Here is a 27,900-nt window from a genome sequence, read left to right as displayed (position 1 = left end):
GACATGCTATACTATGACTTTTTCATGACTTTTTTTCAACATGCTATACTATGACATTTTTATGACTTATTTCGACATGCTATACAATGACTTTTTCATGACTGTTTTCGACATGCTATACTATGACTTTTTTATGACTTTTTTCGACATGCTATACTATGACTTTTTTATGACTATTTCGACATGCTATACTATGACTTTTTTATGACTTTTTTCGACATGCTATACTATGACTTTTTCATGACTTTTTTCGACATGCTATACTATGACTTTTTTATGACTTTTTTCGACATGCTATACTATGACTTTTTTATGACTTTTTTCGACATGCTACACTATGACTTTTTTATGACTTTATTTCGACATGCTACACTATGACTTTTTTATGACTTTTTTCGACATGCTATACTATGACTTTTTTATGACTTATTTCGACATGCTATACAAAGACTTTTTCATGACTTTTTTCGACATGCTATACTATGACTTTTTTATGACTTTTTTCGACATGCTACACTATGACTTTTTTATGACTTTATTTCGACATGCTACACTATGACTTTTTTATGACTTTTTTCGACATGCTATACTATGACTTTTTTATGACTTTTTTCGACATGCTATACTATGACTTTTTTTATGACTTTTTTCGACATGCTATACTATGACTTTTTTATGACTTTATTTCGACATGCTATACTATGACTTTTTTTATGACTTATTTCGACATGCTATACTATGACTTTTTTATGACTTTTTTCGACATGCTATACTATGACTTTTTTATGACTTTATTTCGACATGCTATACTATGACTTTTTCATGACTTATTTCGACATGCTATACAAAGACTTTTTCATGACTGTTTTCGACATGCTATACTATGACTTTTTTATGACTTATTTCAACATCCTATACTATGACTTTTTTATGACTTTTTTCGACATGCTATACTATGACTTTTTTATGACTTTTTTCGACATGCTATACTATGACTTTTTTATTTTTTTTCGACATGCTATACTATGACTTTTTTATGACTTTATTTCGACATGCTATACTATGACTTTTTTATGACTTTATTTCGACATGCTATACTATGACTTTTTTATGACTTTATTCGACATGCTATACTATGACTTTTTTATGACTTTATTTCGACATGCTATACTATGACTTTTTTATGACTTTATTTCGACATGCTATACTATGACTTTTTTATGACTTTATTCGACATCCTATACTATGACTTTTTTATGACTTTTTTCGACATGCTATACTATGACTTTTTTATGACTTTTTTCGACATGCTACACTATGACTTTTTTATGACTTTATTTCGACATGCTACACTATGACTTTTTTATGACTTTTTTCGACATGCTATACTATGACTTTTTTATGACTTATTTCGACATGCTATACAAAGACTTTTTCATGACTTTTTTCGACATGCTATACTATGACTTTTTTATGACTTTTTTCGACATGCTACACTATGACTTTTTTATGACTTTATTTCGACATGCTACACTATGACTTTTTTATGACTTTTTTCGACATGCTATACTATGACTTTTTTATGACTTTTTTCGACATGCTATACTATGACTTTTTTTATGACTTTTTTCGACATGCTATACTATGACTTTTTTATGACTTTATTTCGACATGCTATACTATGACTTTTTTTATGACTTATTTCGACATGCTATACTATGACTTTTTTATGACTTTTTTCGACATGCTATACTATGACTTTTTTATGACTTTATTTCGACATGCTATACTATGACTTTTTCATGACTTATTTCGACATGCTATACAAAGACTTTTTCATGACTGTTTTCGACATGCTATACTATGACTTTTTTATGACTTATTTCAACATCCTATACTATGACTTTTTTATGACTTTTTTCGACATGCTATACTATGACTTTTTTATGACTTTTTTCGACATGCTATACTATGACTTTTTTATTTTTTTTCGACATGCTATACTATGACTTTTTTATGACTTTATTTCGACATGCTATACTATGACTTTTTTATGACTTTATTTCGACATGCTATACTATGACTTTTTTATGACTTTATTCGACATGCTATACTATGACTTTTTTATGACTTTATTTCGACATGCTATACTATGACTTTTTTATGACTTTATTTCGACATGCTATACTATGACTTTTTTATGACTTTATTCGACATGCTATATTATGACTTTTTCATGACTTATTTCGACATGCTATACAAAGACTTTTTCATGACTGTTTTCGACATGCTATACTATGACTTTTTTATGACTTATTTCAACATCCTATACTATGACTTTTTTATGACTTTATTTCGACATGCTATACTATGACTTTTTTATGACTTTTTTCGACATGCTATACTATGACTTTTTTATGACTTTTTTCGACATGCTATACTATGACGTTTTTATGACTTTTTTCGACATGCTATACTATGACTTTTTTATTTTTTTTCGACATGCTATACTATGACTTTTTTATTTTTTTTCGACATGCTATACTGTGACTTTTTTATGACTTTTTTCGACATGCTATACTATGACTTTTTTATGACTTTTTTCGACATGCTATACTATGACTTTTTTATGACTTTTTTCGACATGCTATACTATGACTTTTTTATGACTTTTTTCGACATGCTATACTATGACTTTTTATATTTTCGACATGCTATACTATGACTTTTTTGTGACTTTATGATTTTCATTTACATTCTTATAAGTTATATCAATCCAACATGTCAATTTAATTTCCACTTGTCAGAATTTAATTTTAGATTTCCAGAATTAAATTCATCATGCCTGTAATTTAAGACCACTTGTAGGCATCTACATTGAACATGGCCATTGGTGAAAATTGAGTTGTAATGAGTTGTCATTAATCAGAATTGCAACTCGTCAAAACTACATAATGGATATATTGACTTAGAATTCTAACACATACAAATCAATTTAAAGATATCTGTAATTGAATTTGAATAGAAGTCAATGGTAAAATTAACGACTAAAGACTTGTTGGTCACTGGTTTGCTATGTCTTTCAGATCACACACGGACAACAAACAAACCCCCCAAAAAGTGAAACTGTCCAGTTATTCAAACGAGGTGAAACAAGTATTGATGAGCACATCAGTTTATTCTGAACGCATGTAGAGAGAAGTGAGCGGAAACAGGACAGAGGATCAGCGTCGCACTGTGCTGTTCTTCAAACAAATGTGCTCAAAGCAAAGTCATGAGTTGTGACGACATTCGTGAACAATTATTACAGTTCAACTTCAGAATCTGTATTTAATAAAACATGAGAATGAAAGAGCTTTTAATTCATTATTTTACGAGTTACAATATAATTTGGCTGGTTTCTGTTTGTCAAATATTTATTACAAAAGTGTATTTAAAAATATGTGCACGACTGTAATGAGGAAGTCGTGTGCATAAAGTGTATGGCACTTGTAGGTGATTATTAGGTCGTTAAACACGGCAGAAAATACACATTAAACAAAGGAGAAAAAAGAAACGAGTGGGTCCAATATGCTTAAACTCAAGGACAACCAACACAAAGAGTCAAGCAGCACATGGAACCAGAACATGGATGTTGAGATAAGCTCTGGAGAAAGAGAAGACAAAATACATTCGTGACATACGATACTTGTGCTCCTGCTTCACATTGATAGAAGGGCCTCTGAAGACACGGCCTGGTAGCCAAAAATAACCCTTTAGCGTGTAGTAGCTTATTTCTGAGATGTATCTTTGAGTAAAACAGTTTGTCTTAGTTGAAACATCCCATAATGCCGACACAGGGCCGGGGTCAGTGTCGGGCGGATTTACAGATTTTGTCGTAAACCTCCGGGAAGGCGTCCTTACAGCCGAGCTCCTCTCTCAGCCTGTGATACAGCCGTCCGTCAAACATCTCCCAGAACTCCTCTCGGTCCATGTACACATCTGCATACAGCATCTGGAACCTAAGTACAAGAACGTTGATGTCATTATGTTTAGTATGCTTTGGTGCAGAGGTTAACATTAACGAGTTCCAGTTAGAGAGAATTTCCTCATGCAAAGGTCCGAACAATGTAATTCCACAGCGCTGTGAAGTCCAAAAGTAAAAACTTATTTTGATTTGCTTAAAAAAAAGTTGTTCTTAAAAAAAATACAGAATCATGTGATGGACACAGATGGCACTGTTAAAAATGAACAATTACAAAACAATTACAAACATTATATCGCCTAACAAATTCTTCTTTCACGTGTTATTTGAGACTTACCCGTGCACGTCTCTCACAAACTTCTCCAGCTGCCGCGTCGATGCTTTAGCTTCAAAGTGTTTGACTTTGGGCTCTCCATAAGCTCCAATGTCCACGTACAGCTCCTCCTCCGCACCTTTGGGGTGGACCATCCCTCTGCCGGGGGGCAACAGGAAGGGACACAGCCACAGAGGGTAGACCTGGAACCACACACACGACGCACAGGAGTTCAAACAGGACTGCAGGCGGCTGACATTAAACGGCTGCATTCAGACCCGAGTCTCACGTCGACGTCCTGGTGGAAGCGCGTGATGGCAGCCTGCAGGTTCTTCATGGGAACCAGCATGTCCTGGACCACGTGGTGCTGCTCGTACAGCCGTCTGATGGTCTCTCCCTGCGTGAGCTTCAACAGGGAGATCTTCGGAGGAACCATCCATCCAAAAACCCAGCGAAATATCGGGTTGTTGCCGAAGGGAATAATATCCTGGAGAAAGGACACACACACACACACAGATGTTCACAAATGGGGATAAAAGACGATGGTAACGAGGCGTTCCGTGACGCATTGTGCTCCAACAACCAATCTATCAGCAGAAACAATTGTAATAAGTCATTGTTTAAACAACAAAGACAAACATTTGCTGATATCAGTTTCTCAAATCTGCTGTCTTACAACTGAAAATGAAATATTGTTGGCTTTTGGGTTGTGAGTCAGACATCAGAAGACGTCACGTTGGCTTCTGGAAATCTGCGATGGACTTTTTTTTTAAATTAAACTTTTTTATTCCTCGTGTGTTTAAGTTTAAATGATGTTGACAATTATCATCATCTGCAGATCTGTTGAGATAAATGTGTGTGGAAGGAAAATCATATTATCTATATTTACATGCAACTATATTAAATACAATTTTAATATAATACAAATAGTTTTACTTTGAAACACATCTAACATCTGAATGTATGTGGATGGAATTCTCTTTAACATTTGCAAGAGATGGTTTCAAGTGGTGCAATGTCATAAAATAAGTAAATGTCAATACACATCTAAATAAATGGTGTGCTGGTTTCTATGATTTTGGATCATATGACAGAATATGAACTGATTGCACAAAGAGTTCAGACTCGATTGATCATGAGAGTTTGAATTTATTTTACTTGGCTTGCATTTTTTTAACAGAATTCGACTAAATTAATTTAAATAAGATTTTCATGAATCTCAATTTGTGAACACAAATAAAAATCTTTTAAATTGCACAACCTGAAACGACCTTCTGGAAACTCAAAAGCGGGAAATCTGAGTGAAATATTTCAAGACAATAAACTGTGAGATTTAAATTCCAGCTTTAAATAGTCAGTTGTGAATAAATGTAACGATTGGATATTCAGTTGCTGATCAAATTAAAATCACTATGGCCTTTCTTTGCCTTCATATTTGTATTTAATTGATCCTTTATGAAGCCAGGAAGGTTCCTGGTCAACACGGCAGCATGAGCAGTTTCACATGTTGGAGATCGCATCGCATGTCACAGGACATCCCATCACCAGAGTGCATGAAGGAGGAAGCAGTTTGAAGCTGCGAGCGTGCCCTGAGGACATTTAAAAGAATCCCATGTGTACATGTAATGCTCAGCTGCTGCTGTGAAAGGATAACAGGCTGGTGGTCTCAGTCGGTAGTTTACCCAACAATGTCTTCATAATAATAATAGCCACATGTGCATTCTCTGATGCAGAGCGGACCATCCTAAAGGTTCACATGAAGCATCAGTGAGCGTGTTACAGAACGTGCAGCGTGACGAGAAGAATCCAGATGTTTTAAATCAGGATGAAGTTGTGCGTCTGTAAATCACATCACGGTCGTCTAATACAGACAGAAATGAGATTGTAATCAGTGTTAATAACACGAATCATAAGCATTTTGTTTTCTTCATATAATGTTGCATTTCTGCATGAGGACAGAATGTGTGTGTAGATGAGACGCTGACACAATCCTCTCCAGCAGGGGGCAGCCTCAACCTTCCAAACAGCATCAAACACTCTCACGTCTCCAACACCACGAAAATCACAAAGTGTGAACGTAACCAGAGCGCCGGTCCGCCTTTCATCTCCGCACCGTCTACAGAACAAAACTCAGAGAGCCAGAGACCCAGAGACGGCTCCTGTAGGTATCTGCCAAACCAATACGATGCATAATTCATCACACCACTTACTGTTACAGAAAACAATGGATGCCAAGCCCTTCTCACTAATGGCTAATGGTGTGTGCGCGTGTGTGAGAGAGTGCGAAATGTGTGTGTGTGTGACAGAGAAAGAGCATTAGAGTGTAAGAAAGAGAAGTGAGCAAGACGTTGCTGAGATGATGACGAGCTAATATCTGGCAGAAATGTGCAGGACCTTAATGTAAGCTTGTGGAAACAGCTTCTGTGTGTGTGTGTGTGTGTGTGTGTGTGTGTGTGTGTGTGTGTGTGTGTGTGTGTGTGTGTGTGTGTGTGTGTGTGTGTGTGTGTGTGTGTGTGTGTGTGTGTGTGTGTGTGTGTGTGTGTGTGTGTGTGTGTGTGTGTGTGTGTGTGTGTGTGTGTGTGTGTGTGGTTTTGTGAGTACCTGAATCTCCCAGAAGATGCTGCGCGTGTGTCTGTGATAGTACTGTCTCAGAGGGATGTATTCAACTCCAGCCTGGTCGTCTCTCAGGTATCCCTCCACGTGTTTGAAGAACCAGGGCTTGAAGTGAAGGCCGATTCTATTGATCTGTCGTCAGAGAGGACGAGGGGAGGTTAACGCGGAACGTTGGTCATGTTTCAGCCTATTTCCCATGTTTGTGTGTCTTGTGTTTGGTGAGTCGAAGACACATTTACAGCCTACTGGTCGATAAAGATTTATTCTATTGTATTTTACTCCGATGTGATAAAACAAGTCAAACCTCACCTTGTCTGGCTCGGCGTGGTCCGTCATTGTTCCCGTCATGATGACGGCGGCGTCCCGAGCGTACTGGAGTCCCTCTACGAACGCGTTCTGCTTGTTCTTCGACGCTTCGGTGAAGCGCTCGCAGATGTTCTCCAGCCCTCTGACCGGCTCGTAGCGCAGCTTCACCCAGGCTTTAGTGGGGACTATCTTAATCTCAGCCGCAACCAGGAACCCCAGGGTTCCACAGGACCACGGGACGGCGTGGAACAGGTCCGAGTTCTCCTCCTAAGAGACAGAAGACATGTATATTGTGTATTTGAAGTCTATGAAACATAAATGGATGTGGTCTCGGCCTTCTGGGTTTCTAACGTTTGGCACCATGTTGGCTTTGACAACTAAACCATTATAGCAAACCTCACATTTCATCTCCTCCACAAGAAGACCTTTTGCTTACTTGATGAGACAATTACACAACATTTTACTGCAACCGTGGGCCTCCTATCACAAGTTAAACCAGGTCTGGCTCACCTTTACATTACGGACAGTTTGAAAATGATTAATCAGAAAAGAAAAAGATAGGGGAGGTGTTTTTTTGGGGATCATGTTTCTGTAACAAGATTCTATTTTGTAGTTTCCAGTAGAGCGGCAAACTCCAGGTCAGAAAAGTGAAGTCAAAGCTTCATGTGTTAAAGCTGCATTCTCTCCAGTGTCCAGCAGGGGGCGACTCCTCTGGTTGTATAGAAGTCTATGAGAAAATGACTCTACTTCTCTCTTGATTTATTACCTCAGTAAACATTGTAAACATGAGTTTATGTCTCAATCTCTAGTTTCAAGTCTTCTTCAATACAGCATGATGTTCATTTAGTACATTATGGTCCATTTAGAGTCACACAGACCATAAAGCAGGGGATGCTTTAGGGCGGGGCTACACAGTGATTGACAGGTCTCTACCACGCCGTTGTCCGGTCTGGGAGTTGTCCGTGTTTTCATCTCATTACTTTCACAGTGTGATTTCAGTTCATGAAAGTTAATTGTAACCTTTTTGGTCGCCTTAAATGTCTTATTCAGCGTTCGGTTGCACTTAACTTCCACCCTCTAGTGTCACTTCTGGTTAAAAAAACAAAATGGCGACAGCCAAAATGCCAAATTCAAGGCTTCAAAACAGCAGACCACAAACCAATGGGTCTCAGTCTGTGATTAGAACCAATATGTCAGCTCTGAGAAACAGCAGATGTGGATTATTTTCCTTTTTAAGGCTCTAACAAACTAATTTTCCCTTGCGGGATGAATAAAGTATCTATCTATCTGTCTATCATTATCTCTCTCCAGAGCCTTCACCCGCTTTACTTTATTACGCGTTACAACATAACTTAAAGTGTCATATAGATAGAATTTAACACGCGTTTAGAGCGACCCAGACTTTGCTTCTAACAGGTGAAGATAAAATCGAACAGAGCGGAAACCTGCTCACTCATCAGTGACGGCGGTAATGACATTCAGTAGCTCTTGGTTCAAAAATACAAAACAGCTGGAATGGTTCCGTAAACAGGAAGCACCATTTGTTATGTTTATTTTTCATTGATTTTGCCAATTTAATTGTGATTTGAGCTTTGTAAATGTTTTGCCTCATTAACATTTTGAGCTTGAAATCAGGGTTGAGTTGAGAAAGTGAACTTTGTAATACCGGAAGTCTTTCCAAAAATGGCATGCTCGGTAACTCACTCCTTCACGCCACAGGGCTCCTGAACACACACACGTCACACACTCAATACTCACCTCAGTGCAGCGCACCAAGCTGCCGTCAGCTAGAACCAGTTCAAATGCGACGCAGATGTGCTGAAACAGCCCGTAAATGTGAGAGGATGACTCAATGCCTGTACCCATCACCAAACCACCTGAGAGAGGGGAGAGGATTAAAGAGTTTTAAATTCAATATCTTTCCAGGTGGGCAAACACACACAAGCACAAAGCAGCGTTTGCCTGCTGGTTGTTGAGTATGTGTGTGTGTGTGTGTGTGTGTGCCTGCTTGGACATCAGGATAAATGAATGCACCGCTACCTGATGGAAAAACATTAGGATTGCTGATGCGCAGTTTATGGCATCAGGGAATCCATTATGAAACCCGATACAGGGGTGCTTCCACCGCTGCAGCCATTTCCTCCCGGTTTCATCTCCTGAGCTACAACATCAATCCTCTAACTCAATTAGAGAAGTCGCTGGTGCTCTAAACAGGATGCAGGGATTGATGGAGGAGATGCAGGATCTGCCTCACAGAACAATGAGCCGTGGGGATCATCAGCACGTCTCTATTTCTAGAAGCCAGAGAGCCACAGATGATGCCACTCTGTGATGGTAACACAGCAAATGATGCACGGTTGCAGGGCGACTCACCCACGGTGAGGTCATCCAGCTCGGGCAGCACCGGCAGCGTCCAGCCAATAGAGGTGAGGAGAGCGGTCACCTGACCCATGTTGGCCAGCGGCTCCACTCTCACCACCTAAAAGAAAACAAGCATTTGCAATCAGGCTGATACAAAATCCAGCCAGATACATTTTAACATTGCTGATTTCTGTCTTAGTGCCATCATTGCTATTGGTCAAGAATAACAGCAGATTAAATGCCGAACACGACGACCCTGCTGATTAACAGAAGTTCAAGGTGGCTAGAAACAGAGGCAGCCGGATGAGCACACAGGTTTAAACAGACCCCGTAGGTTAGCCAAATACAGTCAGTAGAACAGACTAGTGAGACGGTAAAAGTATTAAGCAGTGTCCTTCAAATGAAGTGGTTCTAAAAGTCTGGCTGTTGGCTTGTCAGCCATTTTATGCATCACAAGACCTGATTTGTGTGTTTGAAAAACGTCATCTCAGTGTCAGAATGTTCTGAAGGTATGTGGCTTCTGAAAAATGGATCCAATATTTACTTTGGCAACTATGGAGCGAATGTATTGGTCATAATCTGTGTTCAACTTCCCATTGGAGTCAATTGAGAGGTGAAGTTCTGCCCCTGTGAAATTACGGTAATAGAAAGACGACACACCCGAAAGTTGCGCAAGTGACGTCTCCCGCTAAAGATAAAGCTACGATGCCTGTGTGTTTCGTATCGGGTTGTATGCTAACACTCTCACAATGACAATGCTAACATGCAGATGTTTAGCAAGTATACGGTTTACTATGTTTACTATCTTAGTTTAGTGTGTTAGCATGCTAACACGCTCACAATGACAATGCTAACATGCAGATGTTTAGAGGGTGTAATCTTTACTATGTTCACCATCTTAGGTTAGTGTGTTAGCATGCTAACATGCTCGCAATGACAATGCTAACATGCAGATGTTTGGAGGGTGTAATGTTTACTTTGTTCACCAGCTTAGTTTCGTGTGCTAGCGTGCTAAAGTAAGCTAATGCGCACTAGAGCTGAGGCTGATGGGATTGACTGACTCCTCCTACCTGCCTCTTTGTGTCCACCTCCAGAATGTCCATCATGTTGATCATGATGTTCTTGTGGGTTTTCTTGTACTTCCCCACTCTGAGAGACACGGTGAGCCAGCCGGGTCGACCCGTACACATGTGGGTCTTACTGCCCTCCTTCCTCCACTCGCTCACCTGAAATGTGGGATAAAGACAAGAACACATTATAGTCTCTTGAGTGACCCGTAAGTGACGGAGGACCTTCTTCAAAGGCCTGAACGCTGATCTTCACAATTCATTCACCCACCTGTGGAGAGCCCATATGAGTCTTTCTGTCATTATTCCCGTACACATGATTGACGAACGCTCTCTTGGGGCTGTGGATCAGTTTGATTTACCTCCACTTCACATCAGATTCTTCTCTCCTGACCAAATCCTTCTAGGAATCAAGGTATCAGGTGTCTGTCTTGTCTGCTTCCAGGGCTCTCTCCCTCTTTACATAGTCAGCATTCTGTCAGAATGTGAACAGATTGCCTACATTGAACGGGACAGTGCACATTAATAAAAACATTTCTGCAAATGTGCCAGAGTTAGCCAAAAGGCTATTTTTCATCTGTCACACAACCTCCGCATAATCTTAACTGTACGACAGCACAGAGGCAGACAACGTTGTTACGGCATTAGCACTTTAAAGTGCTGTATAAGATCATCATGTTTGCCTCGTTTCTGAACTAGTTAAGTTCATTGATCACTTTTATTATGCCCCTTTTAAACAATTTAATGTGACCACGTCTGCCTCTTATTATCTGAGGATTATCGCTAACAGTGCAGCCATTTCTCTCACAGGAAGATACTGAGAAAACACACCTGAATCAGACTTGATTTCCAGAGCGTGGACACGTTGTTATTATGTAACTTTGTGGTTGAACACCCAAACTGATTCGGTAAGTAGTTGCTTCACAACCAGTTCACCAGTTGCTTCTTTATTGGTGGTGAATTTAAAGAAACCGTAGGTTTTGATAATCAATCACAAGCCGGTTCAAAACGTTATATACTGTGTGCAGGCAAAGTGAAACGTCCTCCAGTTGCATAAAAAGCAGGTTAATAAGTGAGTAGATATGAAACACTTGTGAAAAATTCATAAATTAATTTATAACATAAGAGAGATAAAGCAGCACACTCTTACATCACAATGCACTGCTAATAAAGATGATTTGACTCCATGTATTTCACACAAACATCACTCTGGTCCCATTGGAAACACAAGTGGTCACTGTGAGCTTTTTACTACCCAGGATTCCTTGCAAAGCAGGTAAGTCCTCAAGCTGTACATCGTATAGGTATCATATAGGCCACACTGTCACACTCACACACACCTGTAAGAGTCACTGTCTCTCACTCACACTCACTCTCTCACACACACACACACACACACACACACACACACACACACACACACACACACCTGTAAGAGTCACTGTCTCTCTCACACACACACACACACCTGTAAGAGTCACTATCTCACACACACACACACCTGTAAGAGTCACTATCTCACACACACACACACACACCTGTAAGAGTCACTATCTCACACACAGACCTGTAAGAGTCACTGTCACACAGATGATGATGATGGTGATGGTTGTGGTGGTCGTTGTGGCTCACCTGTCGCTGGATGTCTCGCACGCGCTGGTCGTGCAGCTTGGGCGCACTGCACATCTTGAAAATGAGCCACGCGCGCACGTAGTAATACACATCGAACACCACGGAGAGCGGCAGCAGGAACAGACACACGAATATCCACCTCTGGTGCACGATCACGTAATCTACACCTTTGACTTTGATCCACAGCAGGAACGCGACGACCACGCCCACTAAACACAACAGCGGCTCCATGGTTTGTGCACGGTGTTCGGTCTCCAAACTAAAAGTATCGGACAGACTGTTTTAAGTTAAACTACCGGGATATCGATTATCTCAACCCCCCCAAAACTCTGGAGACTCCTCATCACCTCTTCACCGCGATAGGTGAATGTTTTCCCGGTGGCCGGTTGGCCTTTCGCCTCTGCGCCACGCTGATTGGTTGAAGCTGCTAACAAGGCGGGACAGAGCCACACATGCTTCACGCTCATTGGTCAAACAGGTGACTGTGGGGAATCCTAGAGCGGTAGTCCCTCTGATGTTTAACCAATCAGGAAGCAGAGAGGCTGTCACGCCATGCGCGCGGTCCCTCATGGCTCTGTTACACCACTATGACCATATCAGCCAACCTGAGTTCACTCACACAGTGTGTGAATACAGACAGATATACACCTGATTAAACACCATTATTCCCTACTACCATACATATTATTAGGATCATTCATATACATTTAATGTATTATATCAGCTCTAATTTGGGTGCGTGACTATTTCCTTGAGCTATACATGGAAGATGAAGATGGCTTATCATCACAGTACTACATTTGATTCCAGCTCTTGTGACCATTTTAATAAATCAAACTTTGTGGCTTGTATCCAGCAGAAAACACTGATCTCCCGTCCCGATACCGACCCTTTTTATCTCCTTGGTTGTGTCTCTAATGCATCCCCAGCAGTGGTTGAGTCTCACACGAATCCAACAGAATATAAATGACGGTTGCTGTCTCTGTTTTACTCCCACTGTGTTTTACTCCCACTGCTGTTAAATAGGTGAATTATATTCAACTGTACCAGCTTGTGACGGCTAAGACAAACAACTGAGCCTCTTTACATATCGATCCGCTTTGCAGATAGATGTAAAATCCTGGATTCAGTTATTAATCAAAGATACTGGAAAACACAAGAATTAACCTTTAGACTCAGGTTTCTCTCAACTGCCTCTGTGTGTATCCGTAACATACAGTTGCACACTTACCGATTCCTCCTCTGGAACTAAAATAGCACTACTCTGTCAAAATACTTGCTGTGATTTATTTATTTAGTTTAGTCTACCGTGTCAAATTAATATTGATTGCACGGGGCAGAAATAAATAAACACTGCTGTTGGTTAAAACTTTGAACGTCCCAATCAGTCATATCAAAGCAGATTTTCTGTCACTGGCTTGCAAATAAACTCAACTGCCAAACATTCAACAATTTTTTCTGTTTGAATGTTGTAACCTGACACAATGAGGCAACAACAGCAAGAATGTAGGCCTAAATTCCACTCTATCTCTTGCCCAATATATCCATTTATGTTTAGAGAATTGCTGTCTCTCTCTCACACACACACACACACAAACACACACACAAACACACACACACACACACACACACACCCCTCAGACACATTAGACAGAGGGAGGGTGGGGCGCCAGTAAAGATTTCTTAATGGGCTCTGCCGTCCTCTTGTCCATCTGCCCTGATGATAAACACAGCCAGTCCTGATGCGCATCAAAGCCTTCACCGCTTTCTTTTTTCTTTTTTTCAGACAAAACAACTCATTTTAACACTTTTACCCACGAGCTGGAGATCTACAGCGTGAGGACTAACACTTTATGATCAGCTGTTGTCTGGGAGATGGAAATTATGGGAACAAATAAGTAAGATTTAAGGAGATTATTTTTCTTTTTTTACCTCAGGACTTCTGTAACTGTGGAGTAAATCTTTTTGTTGATGGTCAGTGTCAGCATCACCATCCAGCCGGTCACAGCCTTGAAAGTTAACCTCAGGAAAACAGTCGATGTCCTGCAGGAGGATGCCTTCCCTGCACCACGGAACAATCTTCATCGGAGCCTTCCTCATCGCGACCGGGGGCTCCACAGCCTTCCTGGCCTCGTCCCAGAGCCGCCTGCAGGCGTTCTCCCTCTGCTGCGTGGTGCTCGGGGTGGTCATGCTCATCCTGGGGCTGTTCTGGGCAATGAACAGCAAAAGTGCCGCCAACTACAACCACCGGGAGTTCGACCCAGAGTGTCCACATTATCCGTACGACTACCCCAACTTCGGCGGCCATGCCCTCTTCACACCCCCGGGGAGCCGCTTCCCAGAATCCCAGTCGGTGTTTCTGCCGAGGTGGGTTGAAAAATAAGATTCATTACTGTTTTGCACAGTTCAATTATTTGTAAGTATGGACAATTTTATCTTGAAGCCAGAAAATAAGACTTCATATATAATAAAGTGTATTACATGGATTTTTCTGCCCTGTATTTGTATGGAAAACCAGTTTATTTAACCCAAAGATCAGTTTTGATAAAGGCCCTACACACTGTTACTGTCCACTACATTATTATTATTATTCAGGGTCCTTTAGAGATACACCTGTTCATAAGCGGTTTGCACAAAGACGCCAACAACTGCACCGTTTCAAGAGAAAAGTCTACTTTCATTTTATTTCTTCTTAATTCTGGTCAAATATGGACGTGTTCAGCCCTTGATGACACAGCCCTTTCTTGGTAGTATCCAATTCAACAGCGCCCACAACAGGCGAGATACACAGCATCTAAATACGATCACGACAAAAAAGAAACTTAAAGAAATCGATTGACATTTTAGGAAATAAACTTATTTGCTTTCTTGGCGAACGTTCGGTGAAACAAGTTAATATCACTTTCATGTCTGTACGCTAAACAGTGACGTAAAGTAGTCACGACGGGCCCCAGAGTAGGCCTGGTAGTTACTCAATATGACACACACACACACACACACACACACACACACACACACACACACACACACACACACACACACACACACCATGGTATCGTATCATCACATGATCAAATAGAGACTTGACATTTGACAACCTGAACATACATATTGCACAGCAATCATCATTGTGTGATGTTATGTGAAAAGAAAATACCGAAGACAATATTCATTTATTTCTAATTTACGTTTCACGTACACAAAATCCATATATTATGCAGTCGGAACGCACAACATACTTCATTTGACCTAATATAAAAGTATGTTAGTATGCTATTACAAAAACTGTCTATTTCTTGTCTGGTTACCTTTGGACAGAGCAAGGCTAGCTGATTCACCCAATTTCCAGTCTTTATGCTAAGCTAAGAGGCTGCAGTAGGTAGCTTTATACTGCTCCGCAAAATCATGGCAGGAGAATTGAGCTCACCAACAGGCCATGGGGCCCAAAAAGTCAGAGGCCCCCCTAGTCTTCCCCTACAAAATATCACTCAAAGAGACACACACCAACTAGAAGGAGGCTCAAAATAAACACAACGGAACATAAAAATACTGCAAAGAGACAAAACAGACCAAAACAACTCCAAAGAGATGTAAAACAGCTGCAAAAAGACACAAATAGACCAAATAGTCTTACAGTGATTATGAAAAGGGGCAAAACAACCACAAAGAGACTCTAAATGACCACAAAGAGACAAACAATTACCTGAAAGAGACACAAAGCAACAACAAAGAGGTTCAAAATGAATACGACGAGATACAAAACTACCACAAAGACACGCGAAACAACACAAAAAGACACAAAACTACCACAAAGACACACGAAACAACACAAAAAGACTCAAAACTACCACAAAGACACACGAAACAACACAAAAAGACTCAAAACTACCACAAAGACACACGAAACAACACAAAAAGACTCAAAACTACCACAAAGACACACGAAACAACACAAAAAGACTCAAAACTACCACAAAGACACACGAAACAACACAAAAAGACTCAAAACTACCACAAAGACACGAAACAACACAAAAAGACTCAAAACTACCACAAAGACACACGAAACAACACAGAAATACTCAAAACTACCACAAAGACACATAAAACAGCACAAAAATACTCAAAACTACCACAAAGACACACGAAACAACACAAAAATACTCAAAACTACCACAAAGACACATGAAACAACACAAAAATACTCAAAACTACCACAAAGACACACAAAACAACACAAAAATACTCAAAACTACCACAAAGACACACGAAACAACACAAAAAGACTCAAAACTACCACAAAGAGACACACAACTACAAAGATACTCTAAATAACTACAAGACACAAAGCAACAACAAAGAGGTTCAAAATTAATACGACGAGATACAAAACTACCACAAAGACACGAAACAACACAAAAAGACTCAAAACTACCACAAAGACACACGAAACAACACAAAAAGACTCAAAACTACCACAAAGACACACGAAACAACACAAAAAGACTCAAAACTACCACAAAGAGACACACGACTACAAAGAGACTCAAAATAACTACAAGACACAAAGCAACAACAAAGAGGTTCAAAATGAATACGACGAGATACAAAACTACCACAAAGAGACGCGAAACAACACAAAAAGACTCAAAACTACCACAAAGACACACGAAACAACACAAAAAGACTCAAAACTACCACAAAGACACACGAAACAACACAAAAAGACTCAAAACTACCACAAAGACACGAAACAACACAAAAATACTCAAAACTACCACAAAGACACACGAAACAACACAAAAAGACTCAAAACTACCACAAAGACACACGAAACAACACAAAAATACTCAAAACTACCACAAAGACACACGAAACAACACAAAAAGACTCAAAACTACCACAAAGACACACGAAACAACACAAAAAGACTCAAAACTACCACAAAGACACACGAAACAACACAAAAATACTCAAAACTACCACAAAGACACGAAACAACACAAAAATACTCTAAACTACCACAAAGAGACACACAACTACAAAGAGACTCTAAATAACTACAAGACACAAAGCAACAACAAAGAGGTTCAAAATGAATACGACGAGATACAAAACTACCACAAAGAGACACAAGGCTACTACAAAGAGACTCATGACTACAAAGAGACACAAACCAAATACAAAGAGACTCATGACTACAAAGAGACTCATGACTACAAAGAGACACAAACAACCACAAAGAGACATAACGAACTACAATGAGACACGAAACAACAACAACACTTTCTAAAGGCTAAACAACGATAAAGTCAGTTTGTTTTGCTCCCTGTCTGCGCTCAGAGGCCCGTTGTCTCGTGCGTAAACAAGAGTGGTATCGATCTTTTCGTCTAACTCTCAGCAAGACAATGAATGCATGTATTTCCCAGATGTCAAACTTATCCTTTAACGAAGTAGGATTCAGGAGCTAGTGCTGCTGTAATCCAAAGATTCTGCAGACTGTAATTCAAAAGCTTTTTATCTTCTGGCACAGCCAATCCATTATACCTCAGTGTTACAGCCAATAGGTTCATTATACCTCAGTATTACAGCCAATAGGTCCATTATACCTCAGTGTTACAGCCAATAGGTCCATTATACCTCTGTGAAACCCAACACTGCCATCCCGTATTTGTCAGGAAACACAACTACGGACAGAACTCGACTCCATCTGCTATCATCTGATCTCTCCAACCGCCAACAACTATACCGTACTTGTGTTTCCACGAGATTGTTTTCACATCATTTGTTTTCTCTGCCGCTGTGTTCTCGGGTGCAGGACGATGGAGCGCCACAGGCACGGTGCTCGTGGTGAGGAATTCGACTACCCTCCCATGGACCCTGGTGGTTTCAGTCCGTCACCGCACCCTCCTCTGTGGCAGGAACCCCCGCCTCCCTACGAGGTCGCCATCAAGACCACGTGCAGCTCGACACACCTGCGGCGCGCATACTCGGACACACACCTGGCGACGGAGCCCCTGTTTGGACGGTCAAGAGAGATCAGCTTTGAGGTGTGACGCTGGACGATACGGACGCCCCCAGCTCTCTGTGCACCAGACCGGAAGATAAATAGTCATAACGGGGGGGCTTTTACTCAGACTCTGCAATAGCTGTCCTCTGACGGCAACAGACTCGATCAAACACTTGAAGCATGCTTCTTTCTGATGGCCAGTGGGTCCTAGCATGCTTTCCCCAAGTTTCCTGTAATCACAATGCAGGTGTAAACGCATATCTACATGTATGGAGAAAATGAAAAGTACAACACACCGATTTCAGCCATAGCAGAACTAAATAAAGCACCCAAAATGAAAAAAGTGTAAAAAGAATGACAAGTCGTGGTTTTAGTGGGAGTTTATGGACTGGACAATTTATTTATTTTGCAAGTCACAGTGACTGCCAGCCTTTATGCTAAGCTAACACAGACCAAACACATCGAGCACACATCCATTCATACCAAAGGAGATTAATTTAAACAAACAGCTGTGACGTTCACCGACTTAGAGCAGCAGATTCTTTACACAGAAGAATAAAAATAATGTCGGATCAGCCATGTGGACGTAAAACAAGGGACAAAGCCTGTTTTGGTGTCCTCCTTTTCTAATCGTACCCGTGGTTAACCCTTAACTTTGAATCACTTATTGGATTGAATTACGCTAGACATCTTTGAAGTATCTTATTTGCTTGGCAAGACAGTGTGTATTTTCTAAAAAGTGTAATATATCTCTTTACAGGCAGTCGGTCAATTAGCTTCTGCTACTTGGTAGCTGACAAAATGTATTGTGGAACCCTGGTCCCACATTGTCTTTATTCATTGTATTTAATTGGAATTAAAATAAAGAAAATAATAATAATACATGCTTATTTTTCTGGTGCAGTCACAAAAGTGCTTTGCAAAGGATACTGATGCAATAAGCTTTATAGTAAGCTGCTGATCCTAACCGTGGTCTCGATTAAAGGGAAGGTTTTGTGACTTCTTCATAGTCGGTGTATTACCGACGGTAGACGGAGTTTGGAGAAACAGACGAGTAGCAGCACAAGAGAAAAGCAGCGTACTGCTGTGGACGTATTTTGGACACTTAAAAAAATCATTGTCAATTGACGTGTACGTTATATTCAGAATATTGAAGAAGAAAAGTGAAGCCGAAGCTTCATGCGTTAAAGCTGAATTCTCTCTAGTGTCCACCAGGGGGCGACTCCTCTGGTTGTATAGAAGTCTATGAGAAAATGACTCTACTTCTCTCTTGATTTATTCCCTCAGTAAACATTGTAAACATGAGTTTATGTCTCAATCTCTACTTTCAAGTCTTCTTCAATACAGCATGAGTTTAATTTAGTAAATTATGGTCCATTTAGAGTCAAACAGACCATAAAGCAGGGGATGCTTTAGGGCGGGGCTACCTTGTGATTGACAGGTCTCTGTTGCTACCAGAGCCGTAAACCGGGTCTCTCCATATCTCCACTGCAGTCCAAATGGTCACTTTCGCTAACTGGTTGCAACAACAAAAACATGGCGTTGGCTAAATCCAAGATGGCGACGTCCAAAATGGCAAAGTCAAGGCTGCAAAACAGCAGTCCACAAACCAATGGGTGACGTGACGGTGACTACGTCCACTTCTTATAAACAGTCTGTGGCCATCAGACAGCCCTCTATGATGGGAAGTGAAGCCGTTATCTCTGCTCTCTCTTCAAAGCCACCAGACTCCACAAAAACAGTTATTTCACACAGAACACAGAAGCTGCTGGTCTGCCGCTGCCTTGATCTGGTTTGTTTGTGTTAAAATGACTTTGGTGAATCTGAACTAACCCCTTAAAACACTAAAGTCATGGTACGCCAGTCTGTTCCCCCAAACTCCATATAGGTAACACACGGATAAGTACTTCAGAAAAATCGGAACTATCCGTTTTAAGGTATCGCTTACATTGGTACAGAAGCACACAGGGAATCCAGGCTGCAGTTTCAGATCAATAGCTCTGGATAATCCTCTTCAGTGGGATTCCCCCTGGTGACTGCCGAGGACAACTTTCTTTTTTGTTTCCTCGTCTATGACACAATGCAGTGATGCTTCATTGCAGGATACGATGATAATTCACTTTAGCGCTCAGATCCGTAGACGTTTTTATTTTAGTTTGCGTGCCACACATGTAGTCAGCAGGGGAACGACGACTCGTCTGACCATGTGAGCTTTTCCACAGCAGCTCACTGGCAACACGGCCATTTTAAAGGCTCATATCAGTGGTTTTGCGTACTTTATTCTTGCATACTTACGGTACATTATTTTCACAATATAATTTTCTTTACAGACTTCCGTTGATATCGACACATTTCAATTGAAAGTGCAAATCAACTTGCAGAGGCGCTGGACTGGTTTGGGGAAGTTAATTCATCAGAGTAAAATCATTCATTTATGTAAAACTCCTTCAGTACGAGACATTCGAGTGCTGGTGGGAATCTCAAATGTGAAGAGTCAACCATGGAGGCTGTGGGAGGAAAATTTGGCAGCCATCTCTCAAATGTTGAAATATTGCATCTCAGAGAATTCCCACGAGGACCAGACTCACAAAAACATGCACCAAATGAGTGTAATGTATAATCTTTGTTAATGACAAGTAATTAAAGGAATAACGGTGATGTGATGATCGCTGCGATGGTTTGCTTCCTTCGTGCAATCTTGTATATCTGCAAGCTGATTTTCATACCTTCATGAAATTAATAGTTATAAATAAAAATGCACAAAAATCTAAGTATGCACCATCATTTTTTAATGATGTAAAATATGCAAAAACACAAGAATGTTCCTTGAATTATTATTTTTTTTTAAATACCAGTCTTCTTCTGCCACGCATTAGACCGTGTTTTATTTATTTTTCACAGGATGCATGAAGGGTAAGTGTAATGTCAGCCTTCACACGACTGTTATACTGAATTATTTGTGTGAAGAACGAGTCCAGCAGCCTTCACCACCTCTGAAATAAGATGCTGCACTGAAAGGACCACCACAAATATTGTTATCTTTGACAGCACAAGGACGAATGGCTTCTCTCAGACACACACACACACACACACACACACACACACACACACACACACACACACACACACACACACACACACACACACACACACACACACACACACACACACACACACACACACACACACACACACACACACTCTGCTGCAACAGGAAAGCTGATATGAATCACAGGATGTTGTTTGGAACTGTTTGAATATGCATGCTTCCATGACTGATGGGCTTTCCTCTTGGACAATCCTGCACCATGTTTTTTTAATGTGTGTATTCAACTTTATTTAATAAATCAGTGAATATCACTCATTGGCCATTGCCGTGGTAAATAACCCTGGGCTTTTGTTTGGCAACATTAAGTATATTTTGTGGTCTAAATTAACCTGATCCAGTGGTTCAGGTCTGTTTGTTCTGATATTTACAGCGAGAGAGAATCCCAGTCAGGGTTGAAAGGCAGAAACCACACACATCCCTGCTGTGCACAGAATTACACTTCATACACAAAGACTGATCCATATTTGCTAGAAAACATTTAGCAAAATGGTAGGTTGGAATATGAAGGAGCAGGAGAGAATAACAGTTCTGCAAATATATTGTATTTCAGAAGAGATTTACACAGAACACGATAGAAAAAGAGTGGCTCATAAAATATATTTGAGTTTTCAAAAAAGAAACAAGCATCATTATTGTACTGTCTGGTTTTGTTTTTACTGAAGTCTTTTTTTCTGGTCTTTTTAATGCCAAAGTGGGAGAACTTTATTTATTTTTATTTCATTCCTTTAATGATAGTAGGAATATAATTGTTAAATGGATATTTAAGGGTACATTTACAGATTTAAGATGTTAAAGAGCGACCGAGAGCTTCAGGGAAACAAATCAAATATAATAACATCAAATATGATGTGTTTTTCCAAACAGCTTAATATCAACATTGGATCGATATTGTGGGTTGAGCCTTGGTGATTTTGCAAAAAAAGATTATTTGTGATAGATAATCATGAGTAATGTGATATAATGTGATCAGCTGTCCAAATGAAGGCTCGTGACTTGTGAGCGAACCTCTCCAGCTCATTCATAATCTCGTTTTAACACAACAAACTGTTATTCTCCCGTTGTGCACACAGCTTGGCCCAGACAGAAGCAACGTGACAGTGTTCAGCCCGCCCTGCTCTCCATGCCTCGTCACTGGAAACCCTTCCTCTCAGAACACGAAATAAAAACACTTCCTCACACTGCTGCTGCTGCTGCTGCATGAAACCCAAACAGCGCCCGGCGCGCATGCGACACCAACTCCTCTACTTCAGATTTTCGTCGTCGTAATCACTCCAAAGCCGGATATGCTTCTTCTGCTGCGGGGAGAACAACGCAAAGAGGAGCAGCGAGAGAGAGAGAGGCGCGGCGGAGGCGGCGGAGGCGGCGGAGGCGGGGAGGGCGCAGCACCGGAGCTGCTTTCTGAGTTTCTTCTTCAGGGGAGAAGCCACACGGAGCGGAGGGAAAGTTGATGAAGAGGAGAAAAGAGATGGTGAAGCTTTCAGCCCACGCAGCGGCTGAGTCGAGCTCCAAACCGCGACTTCCTATCAGGTACAGACAGAGAGGAGCGATGCTTATTGGCACAGACGCACCGGGATGATTTACGTGTTGCATATCCGTGTTATTCCCTCTGGTGTCAGCTTCCTTTTGCTTCTGATCACATCACACACACACACACACACACTTAGACACACACACGCACACGGATGCTGTGTATCTGATGCCTCTAGTCTCCTCTCCTGCAGACTGGCTGCTGCTGCTGCTGAGGTGCAGCTGTAGCTGCAAGGCGTGAATTCATTCAGAGGAGGCAGCAGGGGTGCTCCGGAGATGCCGTTCCCCCGGGGCATGCTGCTCTGCCTGGGCATCGTGCTGATGACCGCTGGGGGGGTCGTGGCCCTGGTCGTGGGCCTGGCCCATCAGTCGGCCCCGCTGTTTGCACTCGGGATGTTCCTGGGCATGGGGGGCGTGGCCCTGCTGGTCAGTGGAATCTGCGTGGCCATGAAGAACCTCCAGGTGGCAGTGCCCGGACACTCCCTCCTGCACCCCCGCACGGGCACCCGCTTCAGCCCGCAGCAGGCCCTGGCTATACAAAGGTAGGCATGTCATAAAAGTGTGACAGAAGACGGGGGGAGGGGGGGGTAGACAGACCGTCCCCCCAGTGTTTGGACCAGGCGACAACCTCTGGTTCCGCCTAGTGAAGATAATGCGGAAGTGTCTTAAGCCTGCAGTCTCTCTAATGTCCATCAGGGGGCGACTCCTCTGGTTGTATAGAAGTCTATGAGGAAATGAAGTCTTCAATACAGGGTTATCAAACAGACCATAAAGCAGGGTATGCTTTAGGGCGGGGCTACACGGTGATTGACAGCAGCACACATGCTGCTGAGTGCCTCTGGGCGGGGGGGCAAAAATAACCTTTTTCGATAAACAAACCCTGCTGTCCTAAACATTGGAAGCAAAGAACGTTCCCGGCTTCCCCCTTCTGTTGTTCAAGATAAATAAACGAGCATGAAGACAAATACCAGAGCACAGCGTCCGGGGCGCCGAGCTGACAAACGGTCGGGTTGTTGTTGTTGAACAGATCTCAACACCTCGGTCACATCGCACAGTTTGTAAAAGAGCAGGAACCAAATTAGGATCTTAAAAACACTGGACTTGTGACACCAATAATTGGAAAGCGTGGATTATTGTGGATTGATCGGAGAAGTAGTTCATGGAGAAAACAGCACTCGTGCGTGTGTCTGAGGTGATCTACGACGGGCTGCAGGATCACACGAGACGCGTCTGCTCTTTGTCCGGCACCGAGAAACAGAGACGCCAGCAGCAGCATCCATCACGAGGAGTTCCTCTACCGGCAGACACGGAACAGCACGCAGACTGATCCGTATCACCGACCCGAAAACCACCTGACAAATGTTTCTCGTTAGAGGATGATGGAATAAAACCGGGAATGCCGGGATAAATGTGTTTGGAATAGCTGAAGGAGTAGAAGACGGTGTTCTTACATCGTGGAAGGATAAAAGAAAGTACCGGAATTGTGAGAACCGACAGCGCTTGAATTTTAAATTACAGTCTAAGTGCTGAAAGCAGTTGAAGTGTGAGATGTTATGTAATCGGTTCAAGTGAAAGCCATGAAAGGAGTTGAGCTTTAATGTTGAAAGAAGTTGACAATCAGTTGAAGTGTTTCTGCTGAAAACACTTGAAGTGTTTAAGTGTGATCACTGAAAGGAAGTCGGGATGAAGCCAGCGCTTCTTCCCGATGGAGGAAAACGCTGCGTGGACAAACGCAGCTTCACCAGTCGACCACCAGTGGAATACTGTTGAACCGCAGGAGTCCTTTTCCCTGAACACTGCGCTGCAGGTAAAGTGGCCGCTCGTGTTGCTGGACATTCAACGGAGAACACGTGAAAAATAAAATAACTTTCCGTAAAATATCATACGAACCCTCGTATGAGGACACGTTGAAGTGGTGGATGGAAAGAAATCATTGAAGTCGACTGACAGCTGAAGTGACAGATCTGAAGTGTCAGCTGGTGAAATATAAGACACAATTAAAGAAGCGTGACGCCAGCTGGAGCGTAAGCACTCATAGAAGTTACAGTGTCAATGAAAACACTGAAAGGAGTTGAAGTGTAAGCACTGAAAAGCGGTTTAGTACACTTGTCATTCTCTCTCTCTCTCTCTCTCTCTCTCTCTCTCTCTCTCTCTCTCTCTCTCTCTCTCTCTCTCTCTCTCTCTCTCTCTCTCTCTCTCTCTCTCTCTCTCTCTCTCTCTCTCTCTCTCTCTCTCTCTCTCTCTCTCTCTCTCTCTCTCTCTCCAGGAGGTTGGACCGAGTTCGCCGGGAGATGTCGGAGGACTCTGTCGCCGGAGCGCCGGAGCCTGAACCCTCGCTCCCATCCACCCCCCCGCCCTGGACCATGGAGCCGCCCCCATCCTACGACACCGTGATGAAGAGCCAGGAGCACAGCGAGCAGCTTTAGCCTCTCGCTCTGCCGGACTTCGTGCAGTCGGTGCTCCTCTGTGCCTTAAAGACAGCTGCTCTGAACCCGAACACAAGCCAAGCAGCAGCGAGACACTGCGGCGGGTTGAAGACGAAGAACCGCTCCGCTCTCTACACTAACGGCCTTTTCTTGAGAACCAGCATTCTGTAACTTTTATAATCACGTTAGTGGATTTGCGTCAGCGGTTTGGCTGCGAATGTGGATTTTTGTGACCTACTACTGTGGCTGCAGAGCACTCTTCATCAAGCGAGAAGAACTTTCCTCACCGCTTCACAGCTGCTCTTTGTATCGGCAACATAGCCCTGATGGACGACGCGTCTCCAAAATATCCCCATGAAGGAGCTGCCATCTTGCGCTTTTGAGTCGGCGCAGTGGTGACGCGGTGGAGCCGCGGTACCGGTTTCCCGTCTGAACCAATCCTTTATGACGTCAACTGCAGCCAGCCACCAGGGGGCGATCACGATGTTCTGCCTTCACTTTTAGGCAGCTGTCTACAATCCAGGTTCCGTCACATGACGCCCAAAAAGAGTTTTTCCCATGAACTTTCCCATAAATAGAACTTATTTCAATAATTAAGTCCTAAAAGTTGTAAAATGCACTCATGTTGTTTTCCTTCTTCATACATTATGTCGTCCATCTTTAGACACGGTCGATGGGCTGCACTCTTTTCTGTCTTTGCTCATCGACAGCTTGCTGCAATGCAAAGTGCCTTAACCAGTGACGGCATAATGTTGACGACGCCACGGCTCTGTATCCATGTCCACTGTTCTGTTGTTGTGATGTCACTATAAACTCGTTGCTGAACAGCCGCCGAGCTCTCTGTGGTCGGTGGCGCACTGAGAAACGGTCGCTTTTTCAACAGTTCGAACGCGGAGAAGAGAAATTGCAGAATTATTTAAAACCATGTTCAAACCAAGCAAACATAAACACTCACTCGGCACAAAAAGCTCAGTTGCGAGTCTCCTTTTTTTCCAGCAGCTTGAGGCAAGGTGACCTATCGGCTACACACACACACACGCACGCACGCACACCTGCAACCTTACACCTGAGCGGGCTGTCTGCAGGCTGTAATAACCAGCAGAGTGGAACCCTCACTGTGCTTTCTCCACCGTCGCCTTCAAGCTTCCGACACAAGAACACCACCGAACCTTCCCTTCGCTTTGCAACAGGCGCTTGATTCTTTCTTTAAAAGTTGACACGAATAAGAGCTTCATTCGTCGGCAGCAGTGGCACCGATGGTCGAGGGGAAACCGTATCGATACGGGCTGATAGCGGCGGGGATGTGTGTGGCGGCAGTCGGCCTCTTCATCATGACTCAGGAGCAGCCGCACGTCTACGCCGCAATGTGCGCGCTGGGCGTCACCATGGTGTGTATCGGGACTGTGTGGAGCCTCTGCCAGTGCTATCCCAAGGTAGACACAGACTCTGTGTGTGTGTGTGTGTGTGTGTGTGTGTTGGGGAGAAAGACACAGTGAAATAACCTGTGATTTGCTGCCCAACCGAAATTGATTTGGTAATGGAAAGTGTGTGTTTGTCAGGTCATTTTGGCTCCTGCGATTGAGGAGAAAAGTCGAGAGGACGTGGTGTTTACTGCAGCAAGGTACTGCCTCACTCTCTCTCTCACACACACACACACACACACACACACACACACACACACACACACACACACACACACACACAACCTCTGTCCTAATGGCCCCATTCGTTCAGGCCTTAATGCTTCCCTGCGGTTCCGCCTGTGGATCTCAGGACGCTCAGCCATCATCGAGTGGGCGAACATGGCGACAGCAGCTGTGTAATGTGTCTGCGGGGACCAAAGATCTGCACTAATACACTGTAGATGCTGATTTTATGATCTTATAATATATATCTTATCTTATTATCGAGTAGCTCTGGCAGCAGAGGAGCGGAGGGAGGAACATGTGGAGTAGAAGAGCAAAAGGAGAGATGGAGGTCTGAAGGTTTGTGACTGAAAAAGGAGAAGCTGAGTTGGTCACCAGAGTGATGTGATTAAGCCGCTGAGTCTCGCTTAGTATCGTGGCCAGCGGGTGGAAAAAGGAGGTTTGAACCGCTCAGCTCCTCCATGTGAGTGTTTGTGATAACCGACATGCATGCTCAGCAAAACCTTCCTTCTATTTCCGTCTCCCCCCTCTTGATTTGATTGTAGGCATGCTGAGGCTCTGCAGAGGCTCTGTGGCCAAAGACTTCCTCCCGAAGCCCTGACGAGCCACAGCTGTCCTACATTGCACCTGGTGTGAAGGAGGGACCCGGTCCAGCATCACGGTCCTCATTGGTCCAATCCAAACACTCCACCACACTCGGGACAGCGACGAGATCCTCTGGTGCATTTTTCAAATTTTGTTTTTTTTATAGCGAATAAAAGTGCATTTTGTGTCACTTTGTATTTGTTCATAAAGTTGAATGTGTATTCCATTAATATTCCAGAGGATGGCACTATTTACTGAATGAAATATTGTGCGTGCGTGCGTGCGTGTGTGTGTGCGTGCATGCGTGCGTGCGTGTGTGTGTGTTTAGGGCTCCTGGGGGA

General features: G+C 42.5%; 4 protein-coding genes across 5 annotated transcripts; 3 read left to right on the top strand and 1 right to left on the bottom strand.

Moving 5' to 3' along the window:
• Nucleotides 1-3,170: 3,170 nt before the first annotated feature.
• dhcr24 (24-dehydrocholesterol reductase) lies at nucleotides 3,171-12,600 on the bottom strand. 2 transcript variants are annotated; one of them, XM_079266860.1, is made up of 9 exons: nucleotides 12,257-12,600; nucleotides 10,628-10,783; nucleotides 9,570-9,675; nucleotides 8,955-9,073; nucleotides 7,200-7,463; nucleotides 6,879-7,022; nucleotides 4,567-4,764; nucleotides 4,302-4,480; nucleotides 3,171-4,001 (listed from the first exon to the last, which is right to left on the bottom strand). In XM_079266860.1, exons 1-9 carry the CDS (start codon nucleotides 12,485-12,487, stop codon nucleotides 3,848-3,850), a joined length of 1,551 nt encoding a protein of 516 aa, XP_079122986.1. In that variant the 5' UTR covers nucleotides 12,488-12,600; the 3' UTR covers nucleotides 3,171-3,847. The 2 variants fall into 2 exon arrangements, with proteins under 2 accessions (XP_079122986.1, XP_079122987.1); XM_079266861.1 differs by lacking the exon at nucleotides 12,257-12,600 and adding an exon at nucleotides 10,896-11,019.
• A 1,709-nt stretch (nucleotides 12,601-14,309) lies between these two features.
• On the top strand, nucleotides 14,310-18,591 carry LOC306776864 (uncharacterized protein; the record flags this gene model as incomplete). The annotated part of the gene is made up of 2 exons (XM_079267730.1): nucleotides 14,310-14,623; nucleotides 18,075-18,591. The coding sequence occupies 2 exons, from the start codon at nucleotides 14,310-14,312 to the stop codon at nucleotides 18,310-18,312; spliced, it is 552 nt and encodes a 183-aa protein (XP_079123856.1). The 3' UTR covers nucleotides 18,313-18,591.
• A 4,199-nt stretch (nucleotides 18,592-22,790) lies between these two features.
• On the top strand, nucleotides 22,791-26,198 carry LOC306776776 (uncharacterized protein). Its single transcript, XM_079267597.1, has 3 exons — nucleotides 22,791-22,902; nucleotides 23,097-23,444; nucleotides 25,169-26,198. The coding sequence occupies exons 2-3, from the start codon at nucleotides 23,179-23,181 to the stop codon at nucleotides 25,326-25,328; spliced, it is 426 nt and encodes a 141-aa protein (XP_079123723.1). The 5' UTR covers nucleotides 22,791-22,902; nucleotides 23,097-23,178; the 3' UTR covers nucleotides 25,329-26,198.
• A 231-nt stretch (nucleotides 26,199-26,429) lies between these two features.
• On the top strand, nucleotides 26,430-27,610 carry bsnd (barttin CLCNK type accessory subunit beta; the record flags this gene model as incomplete). Its single annotated transcript, XM_079267284.1, has 3 exons — nucleotides 26,430-26,761; nucleotides 26,888-26,949; nucleotides 27,520-27,610. Exons 1-3 carry the CDS (start codon nucleotides 26,585-26,587, stop codon nucleotides 27,608-27,610), a joined length of 330 nt encoding a protein of 109 aa, XP_079123410.1. The 5' UTR covers nucleotides 26,430-26,584.
• Nucleotides 27,611-27,900: the final 290 nt, after the last annotated feature.

The sequence above is a fragment of the Melanostigma gelatinosum genome (genome assembly GCF_949748355.1).
Source record: "Melanostigma gelatinosum genome assembly, chromosome: 4".
NCBI classification, from domain to species: Eukaryota; Metazoa; Chordata; class Actinopteri; order Perciformes; family Zoarcidae; genus Melanostigma; species Melanostigma gelatinosum.
Note: the sequence above shows the minus strand (reverse complement) of the source record. Positions and strands in the feature narration are given on the sequence as shown.